The sequence below is a fragment of the Rhizomucor pusillus genome, assembly GCF_041956525.1.
Source record: "Rhizomucor pusillus strain CBS 183.67 unplaced genomic scaffold VTP01scaffold_8, whole genome shotgun sequence".
Lineage (NCBI taxonomy): Eukaryota > Fungi > Mucoromycota > Mucoromycetes > Mucorales > Lichtheimiaceae > Rhizomucor > Rhizomucor pusillus.
The window spans coordinates 74,905-88,605 of record NW_027192150.1 but is presented as its reverse complement, the minus strand read 5'-3'; the positions used below and the strand labels follow the sequence as shown (position 1 = coordinate 88,605).

Genomic DNA, 13,701 nt, shown 5'->3' with positions numbered 1-13,701 from the left:
ACTGCAAAAGACGCCACATCCCCGCAAATAAAAAGAAGGACATTCTGACAAGTGCCGTCAAAGCAGCAGCGTTGATGCATCACCCAAATGAAGAAAAAGGGAAACACCAAAGAGAGAGAGGCAGAGACAGAGAAGTAAAAATAAAGATCACATAGTAGTGCAAATAAGCAAGGTTACTATTGTTTTCATGCAAGAGATTACAATGGCATCCAACGCAAGTCTATTTTCGGACAATGCAAGCATATAGAGTAAGCGAAAAAAAAAATATAGAGCAAGCTAGATAGATATTTACGGACAGCCATGGAACAAATTATCAATTGAACCAAGCAGCAAGCAAGATCGAGGCTAAGGCGCCGGTCCATTTGGCTGTAAAAGGAGGAGGCATATTTGAAGAATACGACGCTGAGGATGACGACGAGGACGACGAAGAGGATGAGGACGAGCTGCTGTTACCAGCACTCACACCATTGACACTTCCGCCGACTCCATTGGCAGCCGCGATGCCGACCTGGTTCTTACCCATGTCGAATACCAGGTAGGCGCTTCTAAGCATCGAGTCACCCACCAAGAACATGTTTGAGCCGAGACCACCGCCAGTGTCACCGAGTGGAGCGATGCCGAGCATGCAGGTCGATGCGGTCTGTGGAGAGTCGCTGTCAAGCGGGAGGACGAGCTGCGAAGCGGGCACGCTGAGAACAACCGGATTCTGGGACGGTGAAGGTGAGCGGGTCATTTGTAGCTGGACTTGCATGGACGACTGTGCAACACTGCAATCGACGATAAACACGCCTGATTGTCTGTCCAACTGGAAGCCGCCCCGGCCAGTGAGATCTTGTGCGACTTGGATCGCAATTCGCGTGGGCATGTACGTCAAGGTCGTACCAGTGTCAAGAATAAACGCACCGACCGAAGGCAGGTTGTAGTTTCTCGGCGACCCATTATTGCTCGTGACAGATACGCCTTGCCCATACACCATCCAGTAATAGTACCCGTTTCTGTTGTCCGACGAAGATTGATCGTCTGGAGCACCGCCGGGTCCAAGTGGCTCCTGATGCGTCGTCAGCTGTGCCACAGGAAGGTACTGCAGATCCCCCGAGTATTTTGAAGTGTCTGTGCCACCAAAGATGATCTCACCAGCCCAACCAGGCTGGTCTGCCCGATTCATGTAGACCGAGAACACCGGGTTGCTAATCACTTTTTGCTCCACTAGGTTGAACACGAACGGGTTGTATGCTTTTTGCCCTTGCGTGGTAGCAGCTGTAAGTTGCGGGTAGCCCAGTCCTAGAATGCCGTTCGCAATGACGCTGGATCTATTGTTATTGATACCCGGCTCGTCTTCGCCGTCGCCGCCACCGCCGACGGTTGTAGGGGACGTCAGGATATCTTGCGTTGTCATGGCCAGCCCGAATTGCTGATTGGGCACGCTAGCACCAGCAACAGTAACCGTATCTGTGACGTATGTTCCATTTACGCTGCCGATACCGTACTGGATGCCAAACTTGCCACCGCTACTCTTGAACGAACTTGACTGTGATTCTTGGAAACCTCCAAACGGGCATTCTTGCTGTGGGCATTTGCTTGACGGTACCCACAGATCAGCGCTGCAACCAAGTTTTGCCCGAAAACAATCAATGGTAAGCAAACATTTAAACTTTATCTTCTAAAGATTCTTTCACTGTTGTTGTTACCTGCCAGTATCCAAAGTGACCGTAAAGTTTTGCGGAGGAGTGCCGATACCGACTTGCACGAGATACTGCGATCCTTGATCGTTGTAGAGTTTCGTTGAATACTCTTGGCGCTTTCCGAAACGATGGACGTGTTTCCACCGAGCAGTATTCAATATATCATCGCTGCGCATGGTGCGGATGAGAGGAAGTCGGAGAAGATTCTCCTTTTCCTCTGACGCTGGAAGAGCATCAACTGCAAGGATCAGCAATGCCGATGTCGCTAAGGATAGGATTTTCATGACTAGACTGCGCGAGGGAGTAAATAAACAAGAGAAAAAAGGGAGAGGAAAGACAAATAAAAAGGATCTGCAAACAAACGCAAAGAGGAAAGCAAGGATAATCAAAAACAAATATACACCGCGTTGATTGTCTCAGAGAAAGGCATACATAATTGTCCGAGACAAGACCTTCATTGTCTTCGATGACGCCTATTGTGGCATATGCGCGCACGCATTGCATATAGGACCCCAGCCTTAGCGATACCAGCAGTTCTTTTTGTTTAACGGTTAGAACCGTGATTTAGTAGCAGTAGCAACACTTTATGTTATATTCGTGACAGAATTGTATAGGTAACAAAATAAATTACGTCAATGTAGATTGGGCTACATCAGACAATGATTCAGAGCAGGAGGGATGCAGATACAGCGAGTGAAACTGCAAATGTGACGCGAGCAAGGGTTATGGTAGCAGATGCAGCAGAGGATACTTCATCGCTCGAGTTCATATTGTTCTTGCTAGCGCCGCTGCCTTCAGCCGCGCTGTCGTTGCCATTATTGGCGGAAGATGGAGAGGAGGAGGTCGTCGTCGTCGTAGAGTTGGCTGCATTGGTAGCAGCAGAAGAGGAAGTGTTACCTTTGGTTGTACTAGCAGCAGTTGCATTGTGCGGAGAAGAAGACATTGCAACCTTACCATTGAAATTGGCTGGGGCCAAGCCGACACGATTGTTTTTCATATCGTGCACGGTGTAGACAGCGCGCAAAGTAGCTTCACCGATAATCCATGTTTGCCCAGACGATGCTTCCGTGGTACCGGATGAGGTGATACCAAAAACGCAGGTAGTAGCTGTTTCCAGGTAGTCGGTATCCAGTGGAATCACGAGTTCGGAGACGGGCGTTGTGATGGTGACTGGAGTGGAGGATGCGGCCGAGTTTGAGGTGCTCAGGTGGATCTTGACAGTCTCGGAGCTGGAGGCCAAACCGCAATCGACAGAGTAGACACCGTTGACGGCGCTGTAGACGTACTTGCCGGGCGCAATGGCATTCAAAATACCCTCTACGTACTTCTGTGGTATCATTGTCAGCGTCGTGCCGGTATCCAGAATAAGACCTTGCAAGTCAGAAAAGTTTTCAGAGTAAGAACCAGCAGCGATGCCCTGGCCTGGCACTGTCCAGTACAAGTATGTTCCCTTTTGAGATGCCTTGGATCCCAAAAGTGGTGAAACGTTGTATCCCGTCAAGTCATACGAAGCTACTGGCACGTATTCAATGTTAGCCGTGTACTTTGAGCTGTCTGTTCCACCAAACATGACTTCTCCAGAGTAGCCAAACGAGAAATGCTTGTTGAGGAAGACTGAAAAGATCGGATTTTCGAGTTTTGGCATCAGGTTGAACGCGAACGGCGTCACGTTGGAAGCGCCGCGCGCTGCGTTCAGCCCAGGGAATCCCAATCCGAAAATACCGTTTGCTTGCTCGCCGCTGCTTACAACACCGAGAATATCCTTGGTGGATTTTGCAAGACCAATCGTCTGGTTCTCGACCTTTGCATTACCGACCATCACCGTCTCTCGAGCGTACGTGCCTTCGGCGCTTCCAATGCCGTATTGGATCTTGAATGCGGTGTTTGTTCCTTTATATGTTGAGGATTTTGATGAATCGAATCTTTGGTATGGACAAGTGGTGGACGGACAGGATGTAGATGGGACCCACAATTCAGCGCTGTCGTTTTTTAGATAGAATGATGGTGAATATTATATACTGTACATTTCATTGTTGCACCGTCAACATCGTTATACCTTCCAGTATCCAAAGTCAGGTTAAATATTTGCGCCGGTGTGCCAATGCCGACCTCAATGAAATATTCACGTCCCAATGCATTGAACAAGGATGCAGTTTGTGCACGTCGTTCGAGGTTGAGTCCGCCCGTGCGCTTAAGCTGTGCCAATTGGCCATTTTCACTTCGCACTAGAGCGACACGCACAGCACTGTTGGCTTCGTTGCTGACGGGAAGAGCGGCTGCAGAAGTTGTTGATGTTGCTGCAAACAGAACTGCACTGGCCGCTAGACTCAAAGTACTGAAATGCATCTAATGACTGGAAGGGGTTCTAAAGAATGGTATATAAAGGAAGGGAAAGAGTACGGTCCAATTGAGTAAAAGGACGAAAGAGTGAACAAGGAGAAGAAGAAGCTGTCCAAAATAACTTTAATAATGTAAACAGAATCGGAGGAAACGGCCCATCAAGCGGACTGATGATCCAATGGCTACACAGGTGAAATGGCAAGTTGCCAATTCAGGGTGGACAACGAACATCTTTACCAGGCTCTCGCCCCGCGGAGTCATACAATCAATGTACTTGCAATGTTACATACTCGGTGAATCTGCACAACTCGAGATTCTATGTGTGTGCGCCACCTTTCTGTGGCGACGATCTAACTTTACCAGCCCGATTCTCGTTCTTCTGATCCAAAAAAAGGTCACGCCCTTGTTTTTATCTGTTTTATTTTCGTAACTGTCTATAAGTGAGCATCTCTCTAATCGGATCGAACCTTGAGGTCAGACAAGTTGCATTGGAGGCCAGCAGAGGCACCTCGAGGGCTTGCATTGTGGAAAGAGCTAAGCAGGATTTGGCCGATGAGTGATATATACTGTTAAGCATTGCATAGTAGACAGCTTACTCTGCGTATCTCATGCGATACACCGGTGGACGTTGAGCAGTCTGTGTAAGAAGTCTAGCCAAATAATTCCCCCCGTTCAGTTACTTGCATATTGAATGATTTTTCTTCCACACACTGACCTGTGCTCGGCAAACTTGTTGGCTTCATCGAGACTTTCATTGTTGAGGCGGTCTTTTTCGGCAGAAGGTGTGATCATGCGGTACTCAATCCACTTTGTGAAAGGGTGCTTTTCCTATATACATTTTGGAATAAACAAAAAATACATCATAGGTCGTTTACGTCGCTAAATACCTCGCCCTGGCCAGTAATGTGTTGGTCAACGCGGTACCAGACAAAGCCGGCAATGACAGCGAGCAGGGTGTTTCTCCAGGCATTGGTGCCAAAAGCTAACAACGCGAGAGTGAGTTGAATGCCCGACATGTTCCATCAATGTGCTGGCTGCTCACTCTCTTCAGGGAATTGCAATTCCTTTGCAGCTTCGGAAGCGTAGCTGCGGCGTGCAGAGTGGCGCAAAGGTGCCTGCACCAAACGTGCCGTATTGTACAAGCGAGAAGACATGAGGTCGAGAAGGAACTGCTGTTTTGCATCTCACCCTTTGAACTACTGGATTCACCCTCAGCAGAGTGCAAGTCACACGCATTTCCGCCCAGCCAGTGCGGCAGCAGCATCAGAACTGCACTCCTTCCCGAACTAATATATTTGAATAACATATAATGTCGGGCGCGGGTAACCAGTCTGGCGATGAAGGGGAACTTGACCTCAAGGAGCAAGATCGCTACCTTCCCATTGCAAAGTAAGACTTGACGTAACTAGCCGAGCAACGTTTTTCGCGATCTAAACTCCTGCGTCGAACAGCGTCGCGCGTATTATGAAGAAATCGCTTCCAGAGAATGCAAAGATTGCAAAGGAAGCCAAGGAATGTGTTCAAGAATGTGTCTCAGAATTCATTTCCTTTATCACCAGCGAAGGTATTCTCACGACGTCGATAAAAAAATATAGACCAAAACACGAAGTAAACTCCTCCTTGCATAATAGCCAGCGATAGATGTCAGCAAGAAAAGCGAAAGACAATTAACGGTGAAGATATATTATGGGCGATGCAGTCCTTAGGTTTCGAAAACTACGCGGAAGCTCTAAAGATTTACCTTGCAAAATACCGTGAAGTAAGCTGCGTTGGGTAAAAACTGTAAGATTTCGGTCAATTAAACAGTTTTCGATCCAGACGACAAAGTTGGAGCGGGCGACGCCTGGCAGCAAGGATAAGGACGAAGATCAATCTGCCTCTGCACAGCAGCAACACCAACTTCCACAACAACAGCAGCAGCAGCAGCAGCAGCCACAACAACACCAGAGCCATATATTCATGCAACAACAGCAACAGCAGCAACGGCCACCCGCTAGCATGGCAGAAAGCTACTACAATGGTACAGATCAGAAGAGTTGAATTCAGTCGAACGCTATCTTGCTAATTTTGTTTTGTTTCTCAAGCAATGGCTCACCAATATCTCGATCAGAACAAGCAAAGTTAAAAGTAAACAAGTTCTGTCATTCTCTTTCTCTTTCTCTCCCTCTTCAATCCCTGCTGACGATATGCTCATGTGATTTTACATTGTTTCTCTCTTTTTCTTTTCCCGTAATATATTGATACAGAAATTTTTGAAGTTTCTCAGAAATCAGAGCATGGGTTTTACGGGGTTCATGATCGAACGTATCAGGGATGAATTAGATCTCATGCTTCTGTTTCAGTTGCGTCCAGAAAAGGATGTTCCTTTTTTGTAAATATTTTATCCCATCTCGATCATCCTTGTTCTGATCTTTGTGTTTTTTTCTCGTCCGACCTTATTTCTCGACGGCAATGACAATATGATCACCCCCTTCTCGACAGCACCGGACTGCTCCGACGAGAGTCTCGTGCTCAACAACTACGGCGACGACATATCGCTTTGCTATCTGGACCACGAGAAATTGAGAGCTGCCCAAGCATACTTTTGCGTGGGATGCATAAACGCGGCCTACGTTATCCTTTCGACCGGCGTGTTCGTGTACTTTGCAGCCCACAGCGGAGGGCAGAACGAGCCGCACAACAAATCAAGTATGCAGACCGAAGACTGGCATAGATTGCTTGATAACTGGCGACGGACTTCTCTGCGCAAACGAAGTATCTTTGGCACACTCGTAGGCGCTGTTGGCCATTTTTTAATGAGCAGCAGCATTTTACTGGCGCAAGCATTCTATACGTATCTATCATGCGAAATATATACCTGGGGCGTCATACTTGGTGTATTTACGTGGCTGTATGCATACTGCTGGCGAGCATGTCGACTCAACTATTTGCTCAGGCTAAACAAGCTCAAAGCGCAGTTTGCAAACTGGATGCAAAGCCAGGCACTGCATCATGGCGGAGCGCAGCACGATCATGTCGCATACGAGGAGTTTATGCGGTACAGGGAGGGATATTTCTACCGTGTTAGCTACGCAGCGTACGGCATCATCCTCGTTGTTTTCGCTGTTGTCTGCGTGTGCACCGAGATATTTGCACTGCGTAGACGGCACCCCGGGTGCAAAGCAGAGTGGGGGATTTTCGTGATTGCAGCCGTGCTCGGTGTCTTTGTACTTTTTACACCGATAATTATCTGGCAACTGCGACGCAGCAAGGATTTGCATGGCATACGCACAGAGCTCATGATAGAGGTCGCTGTGGGGATTCCATGCTACATACTAATGCTTATTTGGTTCGGAATCTACGGCCGTTTGGTGCCCGCTGCAACCGGATCGCACTACATGCATTTCTTCTCGCCTGCCAACTGGTCTATTATCTTTACTTCTGCGACGCATCTGACCTCTGTCGTTTTCCCGCTAATACAAGTCCTGATTCATTATAGACGGACAAAACACACAGCAATTATGCAACAGAATCCCGGCGGTGCTGCTGCTGCTGCAAACGACGAGATGGACGATGGCGTGAGTCGGATATCTACGCGCGTCGACGCGAAACCGTGTTCGTTAATGCAGATACGAACGCTCCAGCAACTCCTTTCAGATCCAGACACTGTCCAAGAACTCTTGCAGTTATCCATCCAAGATTTTAGCTCTGAGAATATTTTGTTTTACGAAGCTTACCTCAAGCTGGTCGACAAGGTCAAATGTCAAGGCGCTGGCCGCCAGCATCCTATCTACTGGTTTCCCTGGTTACGGTCATCGACTACACTCCTTATTCCGGATATTGAGGAATCTCCAGATCAAATCAGTCTGTTTACAGAGTCGATCCACGACGAGGCCTTGCTAAACGATTTCAAGGAGTTCTACTCGACGTATATCCGGGAAGGCGCACCGCTGCAGGTCAACATTTCTTGCAAAGCTCGGTGCGACTTGGATAAGTGCTTTGCAAAGATGCAGCTTTCAACGCCTCCATCCAAGATATCAAGGTTGACAGAGTCGCCTCATCGATGGGGCTCGGTGCAATCCTTCTATTCTGCTCCTCCCGGCGCAGTAGAAGCAGCTGCTCAACAATCCAAAAATACAACCTCAGTGATCCCAGGAGATGGAAGCAGACGACCTTCCTTCAGTAGTACAAACCGATCCGCAAGCGTTGCTGTCATTGAAATGAACAATTACGCCGTTGCTCCTTCTCTGACGCTCGCGATCTTTGAACATGCACGCAAAGAAGTATTTTGGAATATCTTTGCGAGCGTATATCCAAAGTACATTGCTAAAGAAAATAAATCACATACCCACTGTACGCGATGCCGCGGAAACCGTTGACCGTGCAGCATCGTGGTTGTAATATTTTACTACCTCATTATTAATTAAGGTTTCTATGTCGTGCTTTTCATCTGACCGTCTGAAAGTTCCGATTATCAATTAATCCTTCCCCCCAAAACGAATCCTCCGCTTGGAGACCGACGTACACTCCTAACTCCCCCACGCGCTCCTCTCTCTCTTTGTCCCAACTCGATGGTGAATCCCTTCGTATGGCTACTGTTACTATGCGTAACGATGCTCGTCGGTAGCTTCGTAGCAGGCTGCATACCGCTGTCAACGAAAATGTCAGAGTCCAAGTTGCGGTTACTGACGGCTCTCGGTGTGGGCTTACTGATCGGAACAGCGCTTGTGGTCATAATTCCAGAAGGCATCGAGACACTGTACAGCTCAACGAGTGCAACGAGCGCGCACACTATACCAGCAACCCACGCAAGGGATGCACCGCTGCAAACGCTGCCATCTAGTATTGCCAACCTTTCACCACAAACGCCGACGACACCGCCGCCGAATACTTGGGTTGACACGTCAAACGATGTAGACGAGCAGGAAAACCAGCTATCTATATTACAAAAACGGCAGCAGGATCATCACGCGTCAGAGCAGCAAGCTGAGAGCGATCACAACGAACACGGCGGTGGTGCTTCCGAGCATACAGCTATTGGAATTGCGTTAATTGTCGGATTTGCGGTGATGTTTGTTGTGGATCAATTAAGCTCGTTACATTTGCATGCATCATCTCAGACAGAATACAGCGAGTTGGGTATGCTCGGCTCTGCATCCAACTCATCAGCACCTGCAGACAACAGTAACGTGGATCATTTTCGATCACGGTCGCCTACTGCGAAATCCATGACGCCTACGATCGGCCTTATTGTCCACGCCGCCGCCGATGGCATTGCACTAGGCGCATCCGCATCCCATCCACAGTTATCCATGGTCGTGTTCCTTGCTATTATGCTGCACAAGGCACCATCTGCTTTCGCGCTTACGACCGTGCTGCTTTCCGAAGGATTATCACGAGTCAGTGTTCGCAGACATCTGCTCTTATTCTCACTCTCTGCCCCGTCAGGCGCCATTGCTACTTACCTGCTCCTTTACGTATTTTCCTCCACTTCACAATCCGCCACCGTTTATCTCGCCTATTGGACCGGTATCCTTCTCGTGTTCTCTGGTGGCACGTTCCTTTACGTTGCTATGCATGCCTTGCAAGAATTGCAGCCATCAAATGGTCACTTGGAAAAACTGTCAAGCAGTCAAATAGGTTCTATCCTTGGCGGCATGTTCTTACCTGTCATTCTCAACGTTGGTCATTCCCATTAGACGAAAAGAAAAAGTGTGATTTTCTCTCCACTCCTCCCTCTCTCTCTCACTTTACTACCTTGTTCTCTCTCACAAATTCTCTACATATATACATATATATCCTCTCGTCCGCTTTTTCTTTGTTTTCTTTTTTTTTATTTTCCACTTTCACACTATTACATACACTGTGTAATTTTTTTTTCTGTCTTGTTCGCAACAAAGCTAAATACTCACGCATTCATTCAACAATTCAGCTGTCATGCATTCATACACTACACTGTTGACCCAGGGAGCGGTTCCAGATACTAAAAAATCAAAGAGGCATTTTTCACAAAACTGTACATATATCCGACCTAAACTAAAAAGCCTGCACTGATAAAGAGAGAGAGAGAGGAGGGAAAAATCTAACTTACAGATGTGTCCAAAATTTTTAAAATTGGGTGCCAATTTTTCAAACACAATACTTTGCTTGCTGTGGCTTTGCCGGTGGCAGAGGACTTGTTTTGCGTTGGTGCCAAAAGTATGAACGCTCTCTTTTTTTTTCACTCGACATGTCCACTTTTGAAAAGGTGCGGCTCGGACGATGAATACTTTTGAAAAACGCGCGAAAAGTGTGTCACTAAGACAAGTTCGGTGAAATCGTTGTTGTAGGTTATTGTCGTTGATGGCAAGGGCCATCTGTTGGGTCGCCTTGCAGCCATTGTTGCCAAGCAGGCGCTCAGCGGCCAAAAGGTTGTCGTCGTCCGCTGCGAGGATGTGAACGTTTCTGGCGAGTTCTTCCGCAACAAGCGTACGTAGAGAGAATGAAATGGAGACAGAGAGATTCGGGGCAATCAATGCTGACCATTACATTTACAGTCAAGTACGCTTCCTATCTCCACAAGAAGAACCGTGTTAACCCTCGAAAGGGCGGTCCCTTCCACTACCGCGCTCCCTCCCAGATCTTGTACAAGGCTATCCGTGGCATGATCCCCCACAAGACTGCTCGCGGTGCCGCTGCCTTGACTCGCATCAAGCTCTTCGAAGGTGTCCCTACCCCTTACGACAAGGTCAAACGCGTGGTCGTCCCCGCTGCTCTCCGTGTCAACCGCTTGAAGCCTGGCCGCAAGTACACTAACCTCGGCCGCATCTCCCACGAATTCGGCTGGAAGTACCAGGACGTCGTCGCCAAGTTGGAAGAGAAGCGCAAGGCCAAGTCTGCCGCTTACTATAAGCGCAAGGTCGAGCTTGCCAAGGTTCAGCAGAAGGCCGTCGAGTCCAAGGCCGATGCTATCAAGGACATCAACGCCTCCCTTGCTGCTCTCGGTTACTAAGCTTCTTATTTTTTCCATTTTTCATCTAGTTCCCCTCGTCAGTGTGGAATAAAATGAAAAAAGACATACTCTTTTGTTTTGTTTCGCCATGAGTTAGAGAGAAAGACAAATTGTTGTTGTGATATTAATGTGTGTCTTTGAAGATGAGCAGAAACAACGTGATAGATTATAAGCATTAACTACTGATATATGTATTTTTCTTTCTGGTTTTGTTGTACTATCTCAAAATTGGGGGTGGGAGAACGAATGAAGTGAATGAAATGTCCAAAGCGCGAACCATGATATTAAACTCTCTTATGAACGGCGGATCTTTTGTTTGACTCTGGAAAGTTGTGAATCAACTTCATCCAGCATTTCTTCCAATTCTTCCTTCCTTCGACGGGACATGGGTCCACCGCCTGAAAGGGGAATCTTGCTGTAATCGGATTGCAACTTTTCCTTCTCCTTTGTCAGCCGCATGAGCTGGTTATCCAGATCATCGGCTTTTAGAGAGAAGGGTTGCTGCTCGTTGATGGAGTGGTCGCTGTTTACAGATGATTGGGGCGTATCATAGCCATACTCTACATTGCTACGCGGCTGCGTTGGGACCGCCTGGGGTGGGGCAAATGAATGGTGAAGATTGGCAGGACCTGGAATGGGAGATTGTGGACCAAACGAGCTGGACTGGTCGTCGCTGCTGTTCTGTCTAGTATCTTGTGCGTGTGGATGAGATGATTTAGATGGCTTTGGACTGCAATGTGACAAACATTGTTAGAGACACTGCAAAGTATACGCCTTGAATGCCATCCACTTACCTTGATGCATTAGATGGGTTTTGGGTATGAGCGGCTTGCGCTTTAATCATATGGTCCATGGTATTTTTGAGTACCTTATTTTCTTCATGTGCTTGTGCGAGCTCGTTCTACAGAGTGGATTTAGACTCGTGCTGTGTGCCTTCCCGTTCAGTTTTTACCTTGAGCCGGCTGATAACACTATCCTTGTCTTTGAGCCGTGATTTGAAGTTCTCGCGCTCTTCCTCCAGTTGCTGTTGAAGATTCTGCGTGTATAAAAGACATAGGGTGAATCTCGGTTGTTCGACCACGACCAACTCTCATCTGAGAGTAGTTTACCTCCAGTTCACCCTTGAACTTGTCATACTCGAATGATTTCTCTCTGGGAGAGATATAATTTAGCGCTAGAAATACAACCGCATCTTTTTGCATAGATTTACCTTGCATTTTCGTTGCTCATTTTAAGTTTTTCCAAAAGTACATTGAGATCTTCTTCACGTGTCTGGCTAATTTGCTTTTCTTGGTCGTAAGCTTTCTGCAGCGAATCATATTTCTGCTGCAAAGAGTCTTTTTCTTCCATCAATTCGTCCATCATTTGACTGAAATAATCCAGATCTTTCGTAATAGCTAAAGAATAAAATTAACAATGATTGCATCAGCATTGCAGTTACTAAATGATCATCAAAGTCAAGTGGTTTACCTTCTTTCTGTCCCTGCAGAACTTTGACGACAGATCGTTCCTTCTCTAGCTCCTCCTGCAATTCCTTTATAACAGTCTGGTGGTCGCCGCCGCTGTGCAGATCTGCCTTGGCAGTGACATTTTCTTTTGGAAGGCTGCTCTGGCTTGATTTGTTGCTCACAGCACCGCTGCCGTTCCGAATGGCTGGTATTTGAGAGGGTTTGCGGATCCTCGAAGAAGGCGGTGATTGCCGAGTTCCCGAAGAAGATGAAGTTGATAGGCTGGAGCTCGTGGATTGTGTGCTTTTGTTTGTTGTTGGGCGTGGTAATCGGTCAGCCGAGGCAGCAGTTTGCGACGACTTTTGTTTCTCTACAGATATCGTCTTTGGTGGTACCAATCGGCTCGGTGCATTGCTATTTGAATTTGTTCGCTGTCTCGGTGTTCGCAAAGCTTTGACGGGAGCAGCAGGAGCGGAAGCGTTGTTGTCTGATGTTGGCGCCGGTGCTGGCTGTTCTTGTTTTCGCTCGGCAACACCGGGACTTGATCCGTGATTGGGAACTGGATCAGGGTCACTTTTGGAAGGAGCATTCACGTGTTCTGCGATGATGGTTTCTTGCTCTTTGGGGTCTTTTTCAGAGCCATGCATTGTCGTCTTGTCGTCTACGTCCAATTCCGCACCTGGCGGTGGTGTTGGCGGACGAGATGGATGTTGCTGGTGCTGTTGCTGTTGCAGCGAAACAGACAATGGTGGAACCGCCGGGTGCTGCTGCTGCTGCTTCTCTGTATCAGCCACACCTAATGGTAACTGCGAATGTTGTTTGCGCAGCGAGGCCATGCTCTGCTTCCTCGACACCAACAAACCACTGCAATAATCATTGTTTTAATCTATCATTTCGCTGGGAATGAGGCCAGATTTTTCCTTTTTCGTTACCTTAGCCGCTTGCTCTTGACGGACTTGTCGTCATCAATGTCAACTTGCTGCTGCTCTGGTCCTACACCAGCTACATGGCCAACAGTTTAGTGAGAAAAAAAAATTACCAGAAAACAGGTTTACGGTAATACTGACAGGACGAAGTTTTGTTCTTGTTCAAGCTGAACTTTTTCCAGAACTTTTGAGTCGAGGACTTTTCCTTTGGAGCCTTGGTCAATGTCATGGCGAATGGTGTGGTGAGGAGGAAGGGAGGAAAGACGAGGGTAGGCGTATATGCGATGAGAAGAAAGACGAGGTTGTCACACAAGGACGACGGCGATGAAGATTGG

General features: G+C 47.6%; 8 protein-coding genes across 8 annotated transcripts; 4 read left to right on the top strand and 4 right to left on the bottom strand.

Moving 5' to 3' along the window:
- Window positions 1-313: 313 nt before the first annotated feature.
- On the bottom strand, window positions 314-1,966 carry VTP01DRAFT_10006 (uncharacterized protein; the record flags this gene model as incomplete). The annotated part of the gene is made up of 2 exons (XM_069378321.1): window positions 314-1,601; window positions 1,689-1,966. 2 exons carry the CDS (start codon window positions 1,964-1,966, stop codon window positions 314-316), a joined length of 1,566 nt encoding a protein of 521 aa, XP_069239431.1.
- Window positions 1,967-2,346: 380 nt separating this feature from the next.
- Window positions 2,347-4,028, bottom strand: VTP01DRAFT_10005 (uncharacterized protein; the record flags this gene model as incomplete). The annotated part of the gene is made up of 2 exons (XM_069378320.1): window positions 2,347-3,661; window positions 3,739-4,028. 2 exons carry the CDS (start codon window positions 4,026-4,028, stop codon window positions 2,347-2,349), a joined length of 1,605 nt encoding a protein of 534 aa, XP_069239430.1.
- Window positions 4,029-4,474: 446 nt separating this feature from the next.
- On the bottom strand, window positions 4,475-5,176 carry VTP01DRAFT_10004 (uncharacterized protein; the record flags this gene model as incomplete). The annotated part of the gene is made up of 5 exons (XM_069378319.1): window positions 4,475-4,556; window positions 4,619-4,672; window positions 4,738-4,850; window positions 4,910-5,004; window positions 5,065-5,176. 5 exons carry the CDS (start codon window positions 5,174-5,176, stop codon window positions 4,475-4,477), a joined length of 456 nt encoding a protein of 151 aa, XP_069239429.1.
- Window positions 5,177-5,331: 155 nt separating this feature from the next.
- VTP01DRAFT_10003 (uncharacterized protein) lies at window positions 5,332-6,147 on the top strand (the record flags this gene model as incomplete). Its single annotated transcript, XM_069378318.1, has 5 exons — window positions 5,332-5,411; window positions 5,474-5,586; window positions 5,654-5,781; window positions 5,841-6,042; window positions 6,107-6,147. 5 exons carry the CDS (start codon window positions 5,332-5,334, stop codon window positions 6,145-6,147), a joined length of 564 nt encoding a protein of 187 aa, XP_069239428.1.
- Window positions 6,148-6,481: 334 nt separating this feature from the next.
- VTP01DRAFT_10002 (uncharacterized protein) lies at window positions 6,482-8,380 on the top strand (the record flags this gene model as incomplete). The annotated part of the gene is made up of 1 exon (XM_069378317.1): window positions 6,482-8,380. The coding sequence occupies one exon, from the start codon at window positions 6,482-6,484 to the stop codon at window positions 8,378-8,380; it is 1,899 nt and encodes a 632-aa protein (XP_069239427.1).
- Window positions 8,381-8,572: 192 nt separating this feature from the next.
- On the top strand, window positions 8,573-9,700 carry VTP01DRAFT_10001 (uncharacterized protein; the record flags this gene model as incomplete). Its single annotated transcript, XM_069378316.1, has 1 exon — window positions 8,573-9,700. The coding sequence occupies one exon, from the start codon at window positions 8,573-8,575 to the stop codon at window positions 9,698-9,700; it is 1,128 nt and encodes a 375-aa protein (XP_069239426.1).
- A 530-nt stretch (window positions 9,701-10,230) lies between these two features.
- Window positions 10,231-10,992, top strand: VTP01DRAFT_10000 (60S ribosomal protein uL13; the record flags this gene model as incomplete). The annotated part of the gene is made up of 3 exons (XM_069378315.1): window positions 10,231-10,248; window positions 10,331-10,469; window positions 10,538-10,992. The coding sequence occupies 3 exons, from the start codon at window positions 10,231-10,233 to the stop codon at window positions 10,990-10,992; spliced, it is 612 nt and encodes a 203-aa protein (XP_069239425.1).
- A 294-nt stretch (window positions 10,993-11,286) lies between these two features.
- On the bottom strand, window positions 11,287-13,595 carry VTP01DRAFT_9999 (uncharacterized protein; the record flags this gene model as incomplete). Its single annotated transcript, XM_069389284.1, has 8 exons — window positions 11,287-11,722; window positions 11,787-11,893; window positions 11,945-12,028; window positions 12,102-12,144; window positions 12,203-12,389; window positions 12,463-13,304; window positions 13,373-13,442; window positions 13,508-13,595. The coding sequence occupies 8 exons, from the start codon at window positions 13,593-13,595 to the stop codon at window positions 11,287-11,289; spliced, it is 1,857 nt and encodes a 618-aa protein (XP_069239424.1).
- Window positions 13,596-13,701: the final 106 nt, after the last annotated feature.